Below are 19,893 nucleotides of genomic sequence, written 5' to 3'. Positions count from 1 at the left end.
GAAAGATCGTCGTGACAAGAGGATAAAAGATTTATGATATGATCATAGAGATGAATATCTGAATCACGAGTTTGGCACAGAATTAAGACATTGTGGAAATTGTTTCACAACTGACACAGCCTGGAACACCATAGTGTGATGGTGTGTCCGAACATCATAACTGCACCCTATTGGATATGATGCATACCATGATGTCTCTTATCGAAGTACCACTATAGTTTATGGGTTAGGCATTAGAGACAACCACATTCACTTTAAATAGGGCACCACGTAATTCCGATGAGATGACACCGTATGAATTATGGTTTAGAGAAACCTAAGTTGTCGTTTCTTAAATGTTTGGGGCTGCGACGCTTATGTGAAAAAGTTTCAGGATTGATAAGCTCGAACCCAAAGCGGATAAAATGCATCTTCATAGGACACCCAAAACAGTTGGGTATATCTCCTAATTCAGATCCGAAAGCAATATGGATTGTTTCTAGAATCGGGTCCTTTCTCGAGGAAAGGTTTCTCTCGAAAAGTTGAGTGGGAGGATGGTGGAAACTTGATGAGGTTATTGAACCGTCTCTTCAACTAGTGTGTGGCAGGGCACAGGAAGTTGTTCCTGTGGCACCTACACCAATTGAAGTGGAAGCTTATGATAGTGATCATGAAGTTTCGGATCAAGTCACTACCGAACCTCGTAGGGAGACAAGGATACATACTACTTCAGAGTGGTACAATAATCCTGTCTTGGAAGTCATGTTGCTAGACAACAATGAACCTGCGAGCTATGGAGAAGCGATGGTGGGCCCGGATTCCGATAAATGGCTCAAGGCCATAAAACCCGAGAGAGGATCCATGTATGAAAACAAAGTGTAGACTTTGGAAGAACTACTTGATGGTCGTAAGGCTGTTAGGTACATATGGATTTTGAAAGGAAGACAGACAATAATGGTAAGTGTCACCATTGAGAAAGCTCGACTTGTCGTTGAGATGTTTTTCGACAAGTTCAAGGAGTTGACTACGATGAGACTTTCTCACTCGTAGCGATGCTAAGAGTCTGTTGGAATTATATTAGCAATTACTGCATTATTTATGAAATCTTGCAGATAGGATGTCAAAACATTGTTTCCTCGACGATTCTTGAGGAAAGGTTGTATGTGATACAACCGGAAGGTTTTGTCTATCCTGAAATATGCTAATAAGTATGCAAAGCTCCAGCAATCCTTCTGAGGACTGGAGTGAGCATCTCGGAGTTGAAATGTATGCTTTGATGATGATCAAAGATTTTGGGTGTATACAAAGTTTATGAGAAACTTGTATTTCCAAAGAAGTGAGTGGGAGCACTATAGAATTTCTGATGAGTATATGTTGTTGACATATTAATGATCGGAAATGACGTAGAATTTCTGGAAAGCATAAAGGGTTATTTGGAAAGTATTTTTCAATGGAAAAGCCTGGATTAAGCTGCTTGAGCATTGAGCATCAAGATCTATAAGGATAGATTAAAACGCTTAATGGTACTTTCAAATGAGCACATACCTTGACGTGATCTTGAAGGTGTTCAAGATGGATCAGTCAAAGAAGGAGTTCTTTCCTGAGTTGTAAGGTATGAAGTTAAGACTTAAAGCTCGACCATGGCAGAATAGAGAGAAAGGAACGAAGGTCGTCCCCTATGCTTAAGACATAGGCTCTACAGTATGCTATGCTGTGTACCGCACCTGAAGTGTGCTTTACCATGAGTCAGTCAAGGGGTACAAGAGTGATCCAAGAATGGATCACAGGACAGCGGTCAAAGTTATCCTTAGTAACTAGTGGACTAAGGAATTTTCTCAATTATGGAGGTGGTAAAAGAGTTCGTCGTAAAGGGTTACGTCGATGCAAGCTTAACACCTATCCGAATAGCTCTGAGTAGAGATACCGGATACGTATAATGGAGCAACAATTTAGAATAGCTCCAAGTAGAACAGTTATTTGAAATAGCTCCAAATAGAACGTGGTAGCTGCATCTAGGAGATGACATAGAGATTTGTAAAGCACACACGGATCTGAAAGGTTCAGACCCGTTGACTATAACCTCTCTCACAAGCATAACATGATCAAACCCAGAACTCATCGAGTGTTAATCACATGGTAAATGTGAACTAGATTATTGACTCTAGTAAACTCTTTGGGTGTTAGTCACATGGGGATGTGACCTTGAGTGTTAATCACATATCGATGTGAACTAGATTATTGACTCTAGTGCAAGTGGGAGACTGTTGGAAATATGCCCTAGAGGCAATAATAAATTAGTTATTATTATATTTCCTTGTTCATGATAATCGTTTATTATCCATGCTAGAATTGTATTGATAGGAAACTCAGATACATGTGTGGATACATAGACAACACCATGTCCCTAGTAAGCCTCTAGTTGACTAGCTCGTTGATCAATAGATGGTTACAGTTTCCTGACCATGGACATTGGATGTCGTTGATAATGGGATCACATCATTAGGAGAATGATGTGATGGACAAGACCCAATCCTAAGCCTAGCACAAGATCGTGTAGTTCGTATGCTAAAGCTTTTCTAATGTCAAGTATCATTTCCTTAGACCATGAGATTGTGCAACTCCCGGATACCGTAGGAGTGCTTTGGGTGTGCCAAACGTCACAACGTAACTGGGTGGCTATAAAGGTACACTACAGGTATCTCCGAAAGTGTCTGTTGGGTTGGCACGAATCGAGACTGGGATTTGTCACTCTGTGTGACGGAGAGGTATCTCTGGGCCCACTCGGTAGGACATCATCATAATGTGCACAATGTGATCAAGGAGTTGATCACGGGATGATGTGTTACGGAACGAGTAAAGAGACTTGCCGGTAACGAGATTGAACAAGGTATCGGGATACCGACGATCGAATCTCGGGCAAGTATCGTACCGATAGACAAAGGGAATTGTATACGGGATTGATTAAGTCCTTGACATCGTGGTTCATCCGATGAGATCATCATGGAACATGTGGGAGCCAACATGGGTATCCAGATCCCGCTGTTGGTTATTGACCGGAGAACGTCTCGGTCATGTCTGCATGTCTCCCGAACCCGTAGGGTCTACACACTTAAGGTTCGATGACGCTAGGGTTATAAAGGAAGCTTGTATGTGGTTACCGAATGTTGTTAGGAGTCCCGGATGAGATCCCGGACGTCACGAGGAGTTCCGGAATGGTCCGGAGGTAAAGATTTATATATAGGAAGTCCTGTTTCGGCAATCGGGACAAGTTTCGGGGTCATCGGTATTGTACCGGGACCACCGGAAGGGTCCCGGGGGCCCACCGGGTGGGGCCACCTGCCCCGGGGGGCCACATGGGCTGTAGGGGGTGCGCCTTGGCCTACATGGGCCAAGGGCACCAGCCCCAAGAGGCCCATGCGCAAGGAAACTTGGAGAGGGAAGAGTCCTAAAGGGGGAAGGCACCTCCGAGGTGCCTTGGGGAGGATGGACTCCTCCCCATCCTTAGCCGCACCCCTTCCTTGGAGGAGGGGGCAAGGCTGCGCCCTCCCCCTCTCCCTTGGCCCTATATATAGTGGGGAAAAGGAGGAGCAATCATACCTAAGGCCTTTGGTTGCCTCCCTCTCCCTCCCGTGACACATCTCCTCTCCCGTAGGTGCTCGGCGAAGCCCTGCAGGATAGCCACGCTCCTCCATCACCACCACGCCGTTGTGCTGCTGTTGGATGGAGTCTTCCTCAACCTCTCCCTCTCCCCTTGCTGGATCAAGGCGTGGGAGACATCGTCGAGCTGTACGTGTGTTGAACGCGGAGGTGCCGTCCGTTCGGCACTAGGATCATCGGTGATCTGAATCACGACGAGTACGACTCCATCAACCCCGTTCACTTGAACGCTTCCGCTTAGCGATCTACAAGGGTATGTAGATGCACTCTCTTTCTACTCGTTGCTGGTCTCTCCATAGATAGATCTTGGTGACGCGTAGGAAAATTTTGAATTTCTGCTACGTTCCCCAACACGGGGTCCCGGCGTGGATGTGGGCTGCCACAACATGGTGGTGGCCCATGGCGGTGGTCTGGGTCGTTTCACGACGGCGGCTGGACTTCTTCGGCGTCTGCCTGTCGGTGAGCGCCCTTGCCGACCTTCGATTCCTCTCCCTGTCGTTTGGGCGCTACCTTCATCGGAGGGGTGGCTCTCTCCCAGTTGCGGGCCTGCGGCCCATCGCTAGTCTCGCGCCCGGCAACAGGACCGAGCTCCTCTCGCGTCCGGCAGCAGGACTGGTCGATGGTGGCCAGTTTTGGCCGGCCTATTGGGTCGCGACACTGGAGACTGCTCAGGGGTGCGAAAGGCGGTTCCTTTCCACTTGCCTCTTTGGTTGGGATAGCGGTGGGTGGCGGGTGAGGTGGCATCGAGGTCCTGGATGCCGGGGCGGCGGCCCTGGTGGAGGTGTCGCGGTGCTCATGGGCAAAACCCATGGCTTGATGCTGCCTGGTGGCCATGACCATGTGGGCGGCGTGGTAGCCAGGGTGTGACGTTCGATGGCGGTGAATACTGGCTGGGGTGAAAACCTGTTCTATCTTCGGATGGACCGGCGGTGGCGAAGCTCGTTCCCTTCTTGAAGGCGTCGCCGCGACTCTCACTACCCGTCGTGTTGCTCCAGGGAAAACCCTGACCCTTGGGTCGGGCGGTGGCGGCGCTTCGGTGTCGTAACCTTCCTATAGACACCGCCTTGGAGCCCACGGTTCCTCGTATGTAGCTTATTCTCTTCACAGTGGCCTATTCACGGTTGAGGCCCCCAGTTGCTCTTGTAGTGCTAGGGGTGGTGTTGCTGCGCTCAGCGCCTATGTATCCTGCCTTGGGTGTGTGCGTGTGTTTTGGTGGCATGCGTTGTACCGAGTTGTTGATGATCTTTGCTTTATATATAAAGCGGCGCGAAAATCTTTTTCGGTAAAAAAGACCTGTGTATTATGCTTGAATGTTGGAGTATGCATGTGAATTGTGAGACTCTTGGGAGAAGAGAGGGCATCATGATGGTGCGGGGAAAAGGCAAATCAATCAGCTGTCCCGGGTGGCAAAACACTTCAATTTCTTTTTTCAAAATTCAGATTTGACCAACCATTAATAACTTAAATAGAGCACGGCCGCCTCCTCTTCTTCCCACATGACCGCATATATTCTCCCCCTCCTCTTCCTTCCGCAAGACCGTACTGGCCGGACGGACGAAGCAGGCAAGCCAGATTTTAGTCCGGGAGGAGGTGGAGAGAGTAAGCTTTCCTGCATCTCATCTGTTGCTGATTCGTTCTTGTTAGATAATTTATTTGAGACTAAATCTGCATCCTTTCTTTATTATTCCCATTCTACCATTCAATTTAAGTTAACCTATCCTATGACTCGGATCAGATTTGAAACTCTCTGAATTTATTTTATTTGTGTATATGGCAATCACGTTTTTTTGTTTTTTGTTTTGCGTAAAGTGTATAGCAAGCAGTTGATGAGGAGGATATGGCAATCACGTTTTTTTGTTTTTTGTTTTTTGTTTTGCATAAAATAGATCGGACATGTCGGAACCAAACTAGGGGCTAGCATTCGCAGAATCAAACAGTTTAGAATCTAGAGACTAAATTATGAGAATGTTTGTCATTAGCCGTATGAAAATCGTGTCAGTAGATTTGTCGTCAGTGGTTCATACTGTTCTTATATGTTCTTTTGCACTAAGAGACTTCACGGTAGAAGCTAAGTTACATATATATGTGCTTAGTTGTTTACCTTTAATATGCTATACATCAACATCTTAATTCATTACTCACACATTTTTTTACCTATTTCAGCTGCACAATGACAATAATAGACTTCATAGATGTGATTGATGATATCATTGACTTGAGCAGCGATGAGGAGGAGAATGTTGAACAGGATGAAATCCTGACTCAACCCCCGACGACGATGCTTGATAGGCAGGAGGTGTTTGTCGAAGCTGGTGATGGAAGGCAAGAGGCTGCCGAGTCCGGAAATGCTATCCAAGCTACCACATGGTCCATGTTTAAGGAGAAAGGGCCTCTTGAAACAACTGCAAACCAGAATTGCACTTCAATGACAGTACCACTCACAAGTAACTACATTCTTCGCTATCCCATTTTATGTTAAAAAACCTCGTGTGCTTATCATGAAAATAGTACAATATCAAACAACCATTGCAACGTCAATCCCTGTTTTCAATTAACAGTGGCACCATCATAGAGATAAAAGGTTGTTGTATCACTGCAGGCCCCGCTTCGGCCGCTTCGGAGGCTCATCCCTCATTACAGCCGGACCAGACTGAAGAAGGGTCCTCTACTCACTCCAGAGATATTACGACAGGTACCGCTGCAACATCGTCCTCGGTTGCAGAGAAAGGGCCTCTTGATGCCACTGCAACACAGAATTTTCCTCCAACATCAGTGCCATTCCCAAGTAATTACACTCTTCTATATCACACTGTTTCTTAAGTTGTGTGCTTATCATGAAAATGTTCCATATCAACCAATCATTGCAACATCGATCCCTCTTTTGAATTAACAAAGACAGCCTGATAAAGATAAGTTGTTATCGCTGCAGGTCCCACTTTCACTACTCCGAAGGGTCTGAGGACATATGAAGGAGATAATGGAAGGCTGCTGAGGATGTATGGGAGACGTCCTAGGAAGAAGAAGAACTACCATACCGAAGCCCCTAGGAGAAGTCCTAGGTTCGAAGATAGGAGCCTTTTGTCATTTCCAACTACATTATTGTGAGCATTCGGAACCCGTTCCTACCATAAGGGTAATAAAAGGCTGTTGTAGAGCTGGGAGTCGATTGCAGAAAAATCAACTGCCTCAGCAAACAGCGCAAAATCATCAAAAACCCTCTCTGCCTGCACATCCAACTACCTGCATGCGTTCTCCCCATGAAACCATTTTGATGTTGTTGACGTACTGTATGACTGCTCGCGTTGCGCAGTCCAGAATCGAACAATGTTTGCACTTGTCCTGGCCCATTTGGGTATCTCCTGTATTATGGTTTTACTATGTGTGTTGTCCCTCACTTGGCTTTCTCTTGAGGTTATGAAGTTCTGTTTACCATGTAAGAGTAGCAGGGCTTGTACATGCTTGATTTATTTATTTTTCCGATACTTTCTGATAATTTAACATGACATATTTGCTTGACAAAATCTTTAAACTTTTACAGATTGTAGAAAAATTGGGGAATCTTTTTATTTACTTGAGAAATGTAGGTTTCACAATGTTGGAAGATGACAAACATCTTTGTGTTGCATACAATTTGGGTGATTGTTTGCTTAAACTACTCTCGATTTGCATTTCCGTTTCTGTAATAGAATCTCTCTCCAAGCTACTGCTTCCAGTTAAATGTCACAAAAAGATTGCGAACCTGTTTTGAATGCGCATTATCAGGTGATATTTTAAATAAACTTGGGAAATGCACACAGTTTCTGCAATTTGGGACTTGAGAAACTAAGTAGTAGCCGCAATGTAACCAGCAGGTTGGAGGTTGGACTGAATTTGTGAGGCCCATTACATTTTACTTGTGTTCACGGATGAATTACAAAAAAAAAAAATCAAAGCTTATATCTGACGCTATGTTGGACAATGGACACAACTGTTGTTGACCTTTTTTTTCTTCAGAAAGGAGTAACCCCGGCTTCTGCATCCGGCCTCTGCATCATGTGATGCACACAACCACTTTATTAAACATAAAAGTTCCAAGTCACTGAATACCAAAAGGTTTACATCGCAACACACGAGGATTTATGTGAACCATGAATACAAACTTTGAAAGAAGCATGATCCTCTGTCCCCAGTTTGATACATAATAACACACAACTTGACCCGTCTCCGAGAGGGGGGGGGGGGGTCTCTTTGAAATGTGACTCTGTCCACAATGGCATCTTCGGTTGAACTTTAAGGTTCTTTGAGCATCAGGTCCAGCTTGCTCACATAAAAAAATATCTCAGATATAAAAATGAAAAAATGATGTTAGTTTTTCAGAAGGATAAATTTACATGCATCTTATTCATGCCAATCTGAAAAAAAATGATTTATAGAAGCTTCTTTCATGTGAACAAAAAATTGAAGAATCTGAACATGAACAATACGGTTCACAAAATGTATAATTTGCCATACATACTCTGCTGCAGGTTATAAAGAACAGAATAAATTATGGTGCAGGATCTTCAGATTAACTTCAATTATTGGTTGCACTTCACTCAGATCAAATACAAACTAGTAGCTGCATTACCACTATTTAGGCCATTTGTTCAGAACAAAGGGCGAAGCATTCCTACCCTTGCTTAGCTACATATTGCTGCTACCATTGCTTAGCTGCATTGCTACCAAGTCAAACTGATCTAGTACTGATATTGCCTAAACAGCTAAACCATCAGATGCCAGAATAATCATACATTCATACTAATCATCCATCCCTGCTGCTTAGTTGCATTACTACTGAACTTGTTACCATAATCTTGATTGATTAGGTTGATTAGCTTGCACATGTGTGGTTTAGCCTCTAGTCATACATCCATACTAATCATCTAACTTAGCTGCACAAATCATCCATAACATGAAGGAGATCAAACACTTACTTCACTGCATCCTCCTCGGCGCCCTGGCCTGCAGTGTAGTTGACTTGGGAGCGACGGCGGCAGGTTGGATGAGATCGATGCGGACGCTGAGGGTGAGCGTGTCGCCGGAGAGCAGCTCCTGGGGCACCACCAAGAACATCCCCTGGCCCAACGCCAGCGCGCACGTGAACATCGCGTTGCTGATCACCGGCGAGGTCATGAGAACTAGGTCGTAGTTCTTGTCGCCGCCACGGCGCTCAATGGAGAGCTTGCACCAGAACCGGGGGCCCGTCTCAGCCTCGCCGTCCGGCCTGATGCACATCAGTGACATGGCGGTGCCCGGACCGAGCGGGCAGAGGGAGACGAGGAACACGCTGCGGTCCTCCTCCCCGACGAGCAGGTGCCAGCCGTGCGACAGGGAGAAGCTCAGGCACCAAGACCGGCCATAGCGGACCGTGACGGCGGGGCGCTGGTGATCGGCGGTGAAGTGGTTGGCCAGCATTGCGCGGGAGCCCACGAAGGCGCATGCGGACTCCGGGCAGGTGCAGGGCGCGCAGTGGCACACGCGCTGGTGGTCCGCGGCCTCGTGGAACACCACGTAGCGCTCGCAGCCGAACGCCTTGTAGGGGCATGGCACCTTGGCGGCGCCGACCACCTTGTCCAGCTGGCCGCAGTGGGTGTTGGCACGGCTGCAGACGGCGCGGTGCCCGGCACGGCAGTAGTAGCACACTACGTGCCCTACGGCATCACACTGCGATAGTAAACACAACAATACCCAAGTCATCAGCTTCCAGGCCTCGTTTCTCATTATTTTTTCCGATGAAAAAGGAGTTTTATTCCAAATTGATAGAGTTACAGTCGAGAGGCAAAAGATCCTCGATACATGGTGGTCCTAGATGCATCCACGCAGCCGTGGTACACTCTACGCGACTATAATTTGCCAAGCAGTCAGCGACTCTATTCTGATCCCTATTTAATTTCTGGGGAATAAACTCCCTATCCCTCATCAACGCCTTAATTTCAGCTACGAGATGTCCATAGGCAGAACAAATCAATCCATCTCCTTCTCACTTGCAAGTTTGTTTTAAGAAAGGGAGGACACCGAGTTCGGTCTCTGGCTCTCTGCATCATTGCGATGCACACACCACAAATGTATGTATACTTATTAAATTTCACTTGCAAGATGATAGATGGAGAGGATGAGAAATGTCTTCCATCCACTTGAAAATAAAATAAATATGTCATCTTCCCAAAATCTCAAAGAAATCCTCTCAAAAAGAGATAGACAGAGGGTTTTCTTTTTGGTTTTTTTTTAAAAAAATGGTCGCTTTGGTGTGAGAGGAGAGATCACCTTGAACACCGGGGGCTTGAGTGGGAGGTGGCAGCCCTGGCAATGGAGGAGTGTCACGTCCATCCTCACATCGATCTGTATCGGTGCCATGGATTCCGCCGCCACCAACGCATCCTCTGCTTCGCCTTCGTCCTGCATCGTCACCTCCCTTTTCTCTGACTCCGACTTCACCTCCTCGGCACTCGCCTTCTGCCACGACTCTCCCCATCCTTCATTGTTATTTCTGGTCGCAATGTGTGTTTTAGTGGGGAAATAATGGAAGAGAAGGGAGGGTGAAGACCGAAGAGGAAAAGCGGTGGCTGCCATTGTGGCAATGTTGGAGCCAGCAGAGCATACCCCAAAAGAAAAGATAAAACTGCCAATAATTTTAGCATGCCGATAATGTTCGTTTTGACTGTTCAAAGAATTGATCTTTAACATATTGCTACGTAAGTAGAGTTTTTATTTGGGATAATATAACTTTGGGTTCCACTTCTGTACACCCCTTCTAATTAAATCGATGCTTGAGATTAAGATGTGCCTCTTCGGGTGAGAGGATATGATGGTCCAGTTTAAAAGTAATTATTGCTTTACAAAACTCATAATGTGGGATATGATCTTCCTAAATTTAACAGATGTAAACGTGGCCTGACAAACTGCATTCTTAGTCATGGAACTTGTCGTGCCGGAACAATATAGTTCACATACATATCATTCACCAAACCACAAAGCTAATCTAATTTAGTCGAATTCGGTCAAGTTGAACAGTGGTGGCGGCGAGATTGACTTGTCGGTCAGACTATGATGATCTTGTCAATGCAAACGTGGATGGACAATTTCTTAACAAACATATAATCAGCATGTTTTTGGTTTACATGCTAGCCAAAGATCTTACATCCAACAGCCTCAAAATACCTCTTCCATGTACTAATCATGTGGGAACTCAACTAACAAGTACTCTTCTAATGTTTTCACACAAAAAAGGTACTCATCTGATGTTGAACGAATTGACGCATGCTACCAAAATCCATCATCTGTTAAGCTAAATTAAACCAAACTAGACTAAACCTTACTAGTATTAAGATCAGTAGAACCCTAGGCATAGGAGACTCATTTAGGAGGTGACCTTGTCAATGCGAACGTGGAGGGACACCGTCCTGGACGGGCCAGCCCCAGCCAGCAGCTTGTGTGGCACCGTCAAGAAGGTCAGCTCCTCCACGGCGACGGTGCCGGGCTCCTTGCTGCTCGTCACATGGAATTCCGCTCGGACCGCGTCGGTCCTGTCGTTGGCCACCGCCGGCGGCCCGTTCGCCCACACCTTGGCCATGTAGTGCGGCGGCGGGGACGCCCCCGCCCTGATGCACACGACCGACAAGGCGATGGGCACGCCCAGGCCGAGCGAGCCGCCGACCACGAGGAACGCGCGGCCGTCCTCCTCCGCGAACAGCAGGCGCCGCGGCTCCGACACCGGCACCTCGAGCTGGAGCACCTTGCCGTACTGAACCGCGTGCACGGGCATGGAGTGGATGGCGCTGAGGTGGAGGGGGAGCGCCGGCGGCGGGCCTTCGAAGCCGCAGCCGGGCACCGGGCACCTGCAGGGCGCGAGCGGGCACGCGCTCTTGTGGTCGTCGAGCTTGTGGTAGGTGACCTGGCGGCCGCAGCCGTGGTGGTCGCACTTCATCCTGGCCGAGGAGACGAAGGCGTCCACAAAGGGGCAGCCGTGGAAGTCGCCGCCGTGGTCGCACCTCTGGCACTGTTTCCAGGGGAGCTTCGCGACGCAGCTGCCGCAAGCCAGATGCCCGCCTTTGCACTAGACAGATCGAGGGAAGTGAGAAAATGCTAAAATCCGTGCGTTCAGCTGCCGCTGGATTCGATTCGGTTCATCGGATGTTGAGTAGCCAAAGAAATTGCTCTACTAGATCAACCTGGAAGACGGGAGGCTTGAAGGGGGAGGAGAAGATGGGGCAGTCAAGCATGTTGGCCTCAATCCTCACGGTGGGCGTGGGCGTGGCCTCCGTCCCCCTCATGCCGTGTTCCGACGCCTCCGCGATTGCGCCACCACCACCTCCTCTTCCTTGGGCTGCTGCATCATGCACAACGATTTCTTGCTTCACCGGGCCGTTGAGATTGGGCAGCTCCATCTCCATGGCCGAACTAGCAGCCTGCGTTAACCTCTCTCTCTCTCTCTCTCTCTCTCTCTCTCTCTCTCTCTCTCCGGTGAACGGCTGGAAGAGAAGACTAGAGGAGGAAGGGTGAGACTCTGAGAAAGACAGCAAGCGCACGGCACAGTAAAGGAGCAAGCAGCTGAGTTAATGTGACACCCAAAGTTGCAACAGTCAAAGAGCAAAACGAACCACCATAAATTTGGTGTAGCCTATTTGGTGCTTGGCAAGTGGGGAAGAGTACTACAGTGAACAGACTAGTAAAGTGTTTTGAAGCCGAAGCTCTATACTCCCTCTGTAATAATGTATCTGTAATACCAAATATAAAGTATAAAACTGCATCTTATAATAAATCTAATCATATAATCTTGGCATTCTAGATGTAGAAGATGTTTTTTCTCCGTAAATTTGGACAAAGTTTATGAGATTTGACATTTCAAAAAAAAAAGAAATCACAACATTATGAAATAGAGAGGGTATTGTAGTTTCTCTGCTCGTAGTGTTATTAACTAGATGATACCCCACACGTTGTTGCGGGATAGTTTGCAATACATTTCAATGAGATTCCTTGTATGAAACATGAATATTTTGAGTAATAATATAAGAGCTAGAACTGAAAGTATGTTTTATTTTTGTATAGTTGCATAGTATTTATTAAATATAAATATCACAATAGAATGCAAATTCCCATGCATATTTGCATGTTGAGGTGAGTATTTTCCATGCATGTTGCATGATGTGGCATGCTTGCATGTTTAGAGAAATAGGTTAGTGGAGGTCAGCCTTTTTTTTCATGCATGTTGCATGATGAGGTGGCATATTTGTATGTTAAGAGAAATAGTTTAGTGAGTCTAGCTATTTATATATAGAAGATAAACGGTAGAGAAACAAAAGACACGGTAGATCGATGAGCAGTGTTGGGCGTATGACGATTTCTTGTAGGACTCGTCCAACACTAGCAAACCACCGTGAGATGACATCCCCACTTGAACCGTGAACGTAGGATCCTAGTGTAGTATGCCGGTCGGACACATATCATACCCAAAGCAATTTCCTTGATCGAAATGTAAACACTATTAGTCTCTGAAAAAATATACAAAATGAAAAAGAAAGTTTAGAACTAATTCAATAGGAATATTGATCATCCAATCTAACCTTAGGTTCTCACTACTTCATATAATACTCCCTTTTAAAGATAAAGACACATACATAAAAAGTGGTGAGATACCTTCTAACAAGCAGGTTGAAAGAAATATAATGACGACGCGCGAGTGGCACAAGTACCACAAACCCAACTCCCAGCAATAAAAACAGGAGAATCCACCCTTAGCAAACTACAACCAAGAATATTATAGAGGATCAAAGCCGAGTCCCCATGAGAACCCACCGAATACTTAAGATTCGAACACACCGAGCCACCTCCAGAAGGGGGCGTCTCATCGTAGCGATAGCCCCCTCACTTCGGGTCGTGGAGAATCGCTCCTGCCAAGGGACAACAAGGATTGAGAACAAGGACCACGGGGACCCGTCTACAGTATAGGAGATAAAGAGATGCAATGCAACCCACTCCACAGACTAGGATGTGATACTCTAGGGGGAGGCAAACCCGACATCGTAGGCCATCTGCCACACCGAGTGGGACCGAGATTCCGCGATGATGCCATCAAAAGGGTGAAGGCTCCGGGCGCCGCCGCCATCGGGCCCAAGACTCAGGGTGTCTCCAACGCTGACCCGCAAACCAGATATTGTATCTGTTAACAGACCGGGGAGGGCGGGGGGGACCAGTCAACGAACACTGATGCGGAAGCCGACCATCCAATGTTAGCTGCATACATGCATATTTAAACAGATAAATATCATTAAAACTTTGTTATTTTTACATAAAACCTTGTGATTTTTGACATATTTGACCTAGACCGGACTCTAAACCTAGACTAAATGACCCTCAACACTCATTCCCCATATTCGTCAGGCCATGGGCCCCGGGAAATGAAGCTCCGCCTCTGTAGCATGCAAGCGGCTACTTAGCCGACAATAATGAGCCCGCCAAGTTTGGCTTCAGCGGGAGCGAAAGCGCGATGGCCTTCCTGGGACCCGAGCGGCGGCGACCTCCCATGCTCTACTCTTCCTCGCTGTCGCTGGTGCTTGTAGATGTGCCGACTTCGTGGTCGTGGCGGCAGGGCACGGGCGTGGAGCTGGTGACGTTGTCCTCGTCCTCACTCTTGTTGTAGACTCCATTCACCGCCCCGTCGATCTCCTTGAAAGCGACTTCTAGCTCTGCCTGATGGCGGTGGTACTGTTAGCAGTTGTGGCGGATTTCGTCGGCGGTATGATAGGAGTCGACCAGGCCCACGTCCAGCGCGATGGTCATGCTAGCGGCGAGTTGCTCCTCCGCGCGCCGATACTCATCGAGGAGGCAATGGATGTACTCCCGATCGGCCTGCATCTGTCGGAACGTGGCCTCCCACTCAGCCAACATCTTGTCATTGTAGTGAACACGGGCCTCGTCCATGGTAATGCCGGCATGGACCGGCAAGGAGGACGGTGCCGGCACGTCGTCGGACATGTCTTTCATTGAGACGTCCGCCTCCGGCTACTTGTTGGCCTGCCAGCCGGCAGCAATGGCGTCGATTTCCGTCTTTTGCTGGGACGAGAGGCTGTCCCAAATGGCTTTGGAGCTCAAAAAGGCCATGATGAGTGTGGTGTGAAGAAAATAAATGAAGCTAAGGAGGATGAATGCGGCAATGTCCGAGGCTAGAGTTTAGGCCAACTCCACCGCGTGACCCCAAACGGACGTTCGTTTTGTCCAGGTTCTGTCCATTTGGGTAGGGATTTGGGGTCGTGTCCGGGCGTGTCCTGGGATGCGGTGGCCGTGTGCCCAGCGCACGGACGCATCCCGGCCGCATCCTGTCCACGTGCATTTTTCTTTGCAAGTCCTTTACTTTTTTTTCATTCATTTTTGGTACATGACAATACATCATCACATTTTGACTAGTAAAGCAAGGCCAAAGAAAATAAGAACAACAAGAATACATTTTAGAAGATAGCCAACTTCCATAACTGCCCCCTTGAGTTGGTTTAGGGGCTTCTCGATGCACTCATTGTTGATCTGTGGAGGAGGCTCGATCTGGCATCCTCCTTGCTTCCTCAGACCTAATCTCGTGTCTAGCCTCTAATCTAGCAACAAGTGCACTTGTCTCATTTACAGCCTCTATGCTAGCTAAAAGTGCACGAACATGTACTAAATTTCGCTCTATCAATATATCGATGTACTCTTCTTCCCAATACCAAAACTTACATCCATTCTACACAACAAAATTTAAAGTTAGCACAACTAGTCAAATCTAGAGCACAAACCGAAGCTAAGAAAAGCGCATACCCCATCATTTAAGCACTTGATGAACACCCGTCCGGGATGTTCCAGCGTTGTAGACACGCGGCGCACGACCATCCTTGGGCAGTGGTCGCACTTAATGAGTGGCAACGGTGCGCCGGCGAGCTTTTGGGCAAGCACCGAGCCCGGCCGACCGCCATTCGTATATCTGCCGGCGGACCACCGACGATGCAGATCCGAGAGGCTAGAGGAGGAGCCACTGCCTGCATGTGGCCTTGCGGCCCTGCCAGGGCCTTCCGGTGAGGTGACCGGCCAGTCCATGGCGCGGCCTGGCCTCCCACAGCCGGCCGAGCTCAAGACCGACCGGATCCGCCCCAAAACCGGCCGGCGGATGCGCAAACCAGGTGGTCGTGGTTGGATAGCTCGGCGGCGCCGAGGGGAAGGGGTTGGCCGAGCTCGCGTCGGCGGCGGTAGAGTGGAGGGGGTGCGGCAGCAGCGGCGGCAGCAGCGAGGGGAAGAGTGGGAAAGAGTGGAGGGGGTGCGGCCGAAGGGAGGGAGGGGGCGGATAAAAAAAGGTCCACCTTGTGCCACCGACGGGCGGGCCAGAGGAGGACAAGCGCAGACGACCCGCGCGTCCGCATCGTGTCCGTTTCATCCCAAAAGCAGCGCAAACTTGAGCCGCGGATGGGTCGAAAGCAAACACAAAACAGACAAAAGTCCGTTTGCTCCCACGCGCTGGGCCGCATCTTTTGTCTCTTTTACCCTAAACGGACGGAGCTGGATAGGATAGGGTCGCGCGATGGAGTTGGCCTTAAAATAGCCGGCGGATAGTGCGTCGGATAATTCAAGAACGAAACGTGTATAATTTTGTCACCACCTCCTCTTCCTTGGGCTGCTGCATTATTGCTTCACCGGGCCATTGGGTAGCTCCAGCTGCATGGCCGAAGTAGCAAGGCCACGGCACAGTAAACGAAGCAAGCAGCTGAGTCGATGTGTACTCGATTGATTGATTGATGGACATCGGTCATTGGTCAAGGGCCGAGGGTCAAAATGTGGCTTGCGCCGCTGGTCGTGCCTGCCACCGGATGACGCTTCCCGAAGTGCGACGGACCGACGGTACATGCCATAGGTGATGAGGTGATGGGTGCAGCCAAATCCCCTATCGTCCTCCGAATATCCACAGCAAAGCTGCAACAGTCCACAGCAAAATGAACCACCGTATTTGGTGTACTACGAGTATGCTTGGCCCTTGGCAGTTGGGAAGAGAGATTCTGTTTTCCTAAAAATCAGACGTCTATTTTTCAATGCGTTATCCATCGAATTTTGCACCGTACTATTGTGTTTGCAAGATTGGTGCACGAGTAGTCTACTTGCTTGGGGCGTTTTGGCGGGAGTCCAACATTATGCAAAATAATTGTTGTCCAAAAAGAAACACGATAATCAGTTTTAATTATACGAGATGGCTGTAACAACACCTCCCGGGCGGTGGCCGGCGTGGTACATCCCCGACCTGAGGCCCCGTTTGGTTCATAAGTCCTAGAACTTTTTCTAGTCCCAACTAAAAAGTCTCTAGTTCCTAAAAAGTCCTCCATGTTTGTTTCCAGAGACTAAAAAGTCCCTAGTCCCTTCCTAAAGGTTATTAAATGATCATGTTGCCCCTAGTATATAGAAAAATAACAATCAAACAATACCATAGGGTGGCGGGCCATTGAATGCATGGAGGGGCATTGTTGGAAAAGTCCTAAAAAGTCTCAAAAAAGACTCTCCTTGAGAGTCTTCTTCATTTAGTCCCAAATGCTAATTTAGTCCCTAAAAAATCCCTCCCGTTTGGTAAAAAAGTCTCTAAGAAGGACTTTTTTTAATCTCTACACAAAAAAGTCCCTGGAAACAAACACCCCCTGAGATCGGCGGGAGTCCTCACGTACTACCGCGGGACGGTGGTGCACTGCGCCTTCACCGCGAAGCTACTCCTCGCCGACGAGAGAGGTTTTTTTTTTTGGATAATATTGCCGCTTCATTTAGAACACGAAGTTTGGAATATCATCCAAAATTACATCAAGAACAAAATCCGGGGGAGCCCCTAACCAAACCTTACAGAGTTCATCTCCCATCCCTACTTTAGCGAACTTATGCGCGACAACATTAGCAGACCTCCTAACCCAAGATACTTTAAAACCTTCAAAAGAGTGCAGCAAAAGCTTCAATTCCTCCACCCATGGACCCGTGACTCCAAGGTTCTTGGTGGGCAGATTTAGCATCTGCACCAAGCCTTGGCTATCCAGCTCAACATGTACACACTGTGCATTGACCTCCCTAGCTAGTTCCAATCCCCTTTTGCACGCCAAGATTTCAGTTGCTTCCTGGTAGCGATGTTCGGGAAGTGGTGGCACAAACCTGCCAAAAAGGCACCATGGTGATCTCTCACCAGAGCACCCCCCCTCCCTTGTTCCCATGCCTAGACGTAGCACCGTCAGAGTTGATTTTGAACCATCCATCATCAGGTGGCTGCCATCTCTGGCGGGGTGTTGGGACTGCCGTTCGTCTCTCCTTCATGTGCACGCTCCTCCACTCCTTCATATATGCTACAACAGTAGTCGCTATTTCATGTGGCGCTGCAATTCTCCTTTCATCACGTGCCTCATTTCGAGCCAGCCACAAACGGTAAGTTGCATGTATCATCGCCTCCCCTTCATCGCCAGAAGCACCGGAGAACCAATTCAGGAGCCAGCTAGCTAGCGCACTCTGGGAGTCGAGCTGAGGCGGTGGGATCGCCACCGCAGCTCCCATTTCCAAGTGTAGTAGCTGCCAGAGTTGGACTGAATGTTGACACGCCCAAAATCTGTGATAGATCGTTTCCTCGCGACCACATGCAACACAAAAAACTCCGGGTTTAATCCGACGTCGATGAAGTTCAGCTCCGACTGCCAGGCCATTTTTAATTAGTCGCCACATGTGAATTTTTGCCTTGGCCGGCACTTGTGTGTCTCATAATGCCATGTATCCTCTGTGCTTCGTAACTGAGCTAGATGTATCTGGTTGTCCAGACCTTGCTCTTGACTTTGCCATGCACATATGATATGCCGATTTGACCGTGAAACACCCATCCTTTGTATAGTTCCATGCCAGATAATCTGACCGGCCTGGTCCTCCCACCGCAATTTGCTGTATATCATGCACGTCATCCAGTGTGAACATTGTCTGCAACCTTCCCATGTTCCAACTCTTACCATCAGGTGACAGGAGATGTGCGACCCGAGTGACACCCGACATGTAGCCCTTCCCAAGCAGCTTCACGTTGTTGCTTCGCGGGATCCAGTTGGCATGGTGAATACGCACTTGGGACCCATCCCCAATGCGCCAGATCAGTCCCTCCCGGAGGAGATCTTGCCCATGCAAAATGCTGCGGAAAGTATATGATGCCGTCGATGAGCAGGTTGCAGTAAGTATTGAGTCCTCACTGAAATACCTCGCCTTGAGGACTCTGGCGCATAACGACGTCGGCACCTGTATGATTCTCCAGGCCTGCTTTGCGAGCAAAGCTTCATTAAACACCTCAGGGTCTCTAAAGCCCATGCCACCATACCTTTTGGCCTCACACATTTTTTGCCATGAGATCGAATGTACTTTCCTCTCACCATTCGCCGCGCCCCACCAGAATTACGAAGAGATAGAAGTCAGATTCCCACACATCTTCTTTGTAAGGCGAAAACAACTCATGGTAAAAGTAGGTACAACTTGTAAGCCCGATTTAACTAGTACTTCCCTTGCGGCCTTTGACAGTTCCTGCCCCTTCCACCCACCCACCTTTCCTTTAGAGCTCTTTGTCACATATTTGAAAGTGCCATCCTTTGATCTCCTAACCAGTGTTGGAAGGCCCAAGTACCGCTCATTGATGACCCACAAGTATAGGGGATCGCAACAGCTTTCGAGGGTAGAGTATTCAACCCAAATTTATTGATTCAACACAAGGGAGCCAAAGAATATTCTCAAGTATTAGCAGCTGAGTTGTCAATGCAACCACACCTAGAAACTTAGTATCTGTAGCAAAGTGTTTAGTAGCAAAGTAATATGATAGTGATGGTAACGGTAACAAAAGAGTAATGAAAGCAAAGTAATGTTTTTGGTATTTTGTAGTGATTGTAAAAATAGCAACGGGAAAGTAAATAAGCATAAACCAGTATATGGAAAGCTCGTAGGCATCGGATCAGTGATGGATAATTATGACGGATGCGGTTCATCATGTAACAGTGATACGTCTCCAACGTATCTATAATTTTTGATTGCTCCACGCTATATTATCTACTGTTTTGGGCAATATTGGGCTTTATTATCCACTTTTATATTATTTTTGGGACTAACCTATTAACCGGAGGCCCAGCCCAGATTTGCTGTTTTATGCCTATTTCAGTGTTTTGAAGAAAGGAATATCAGACGGAGTCGAAACGGAACGAAATCAACTAGAGAAGTTATTTTTGGAACGAAAGCCACCCGATGGACTTG

At 47.7% G+C, this 19,893-nt stretch overlaps 1 protein-coding gene and 1 pseudogene across 1 annotated transcript; both read right to left on the bottom strand.

Annotated features, from left to right (window-relative positions):
• Positions 1–8,589: 8,589 nt before the first annotated feature.
• Positions 8,590–10,133, bottom strand: LOC119270977 (annotated as a pseudogene).
• Positions 10,134–11,011: 878 nt separating this feature from the next.
• On the bottom strand, positions 11,012–12,044 carry LOC119270976 (putative E3 ubiquitin-protein ligase SINA-like 6). Its single transcript, XM_037552965.1, has 2 exons — positions 11,823–12,044; positions 11,012–11,707 (listed from the first exon to the last, which is right to left on the bottom strand). The coding sequence occupies exons 1-2, from the start codon at positions 12,042–12,044 to the stop codon at positions 11,012–11,014; spliced, it is 918 nt and encodes a 305-aa protein (XP_037408862.1).
• Between the last annotated feature and the right edge of the window lie 7,849 nt (positions 12,045–19,893).

This window comes from Triticum dicoccoides, chromosome 3A (genome assembly GCF_002162155.2).
Source record: "Triticum dicoccoides isolate Atlit2015 ecotype Zavitan chromosome 3A, WEW_v2.0, whole genome shotgun sequence".
In the NCBI taxonomy this organism is placed as follows: Eukaryota; Viridiplantae; Streptophyta; class Magnoliopsida; order Poales; family Poaceae; genus Triticum; species Triticum dicoccoides.
This window is presented reverse-complemented; position numbering and strand designations above follow the sequence as displayed.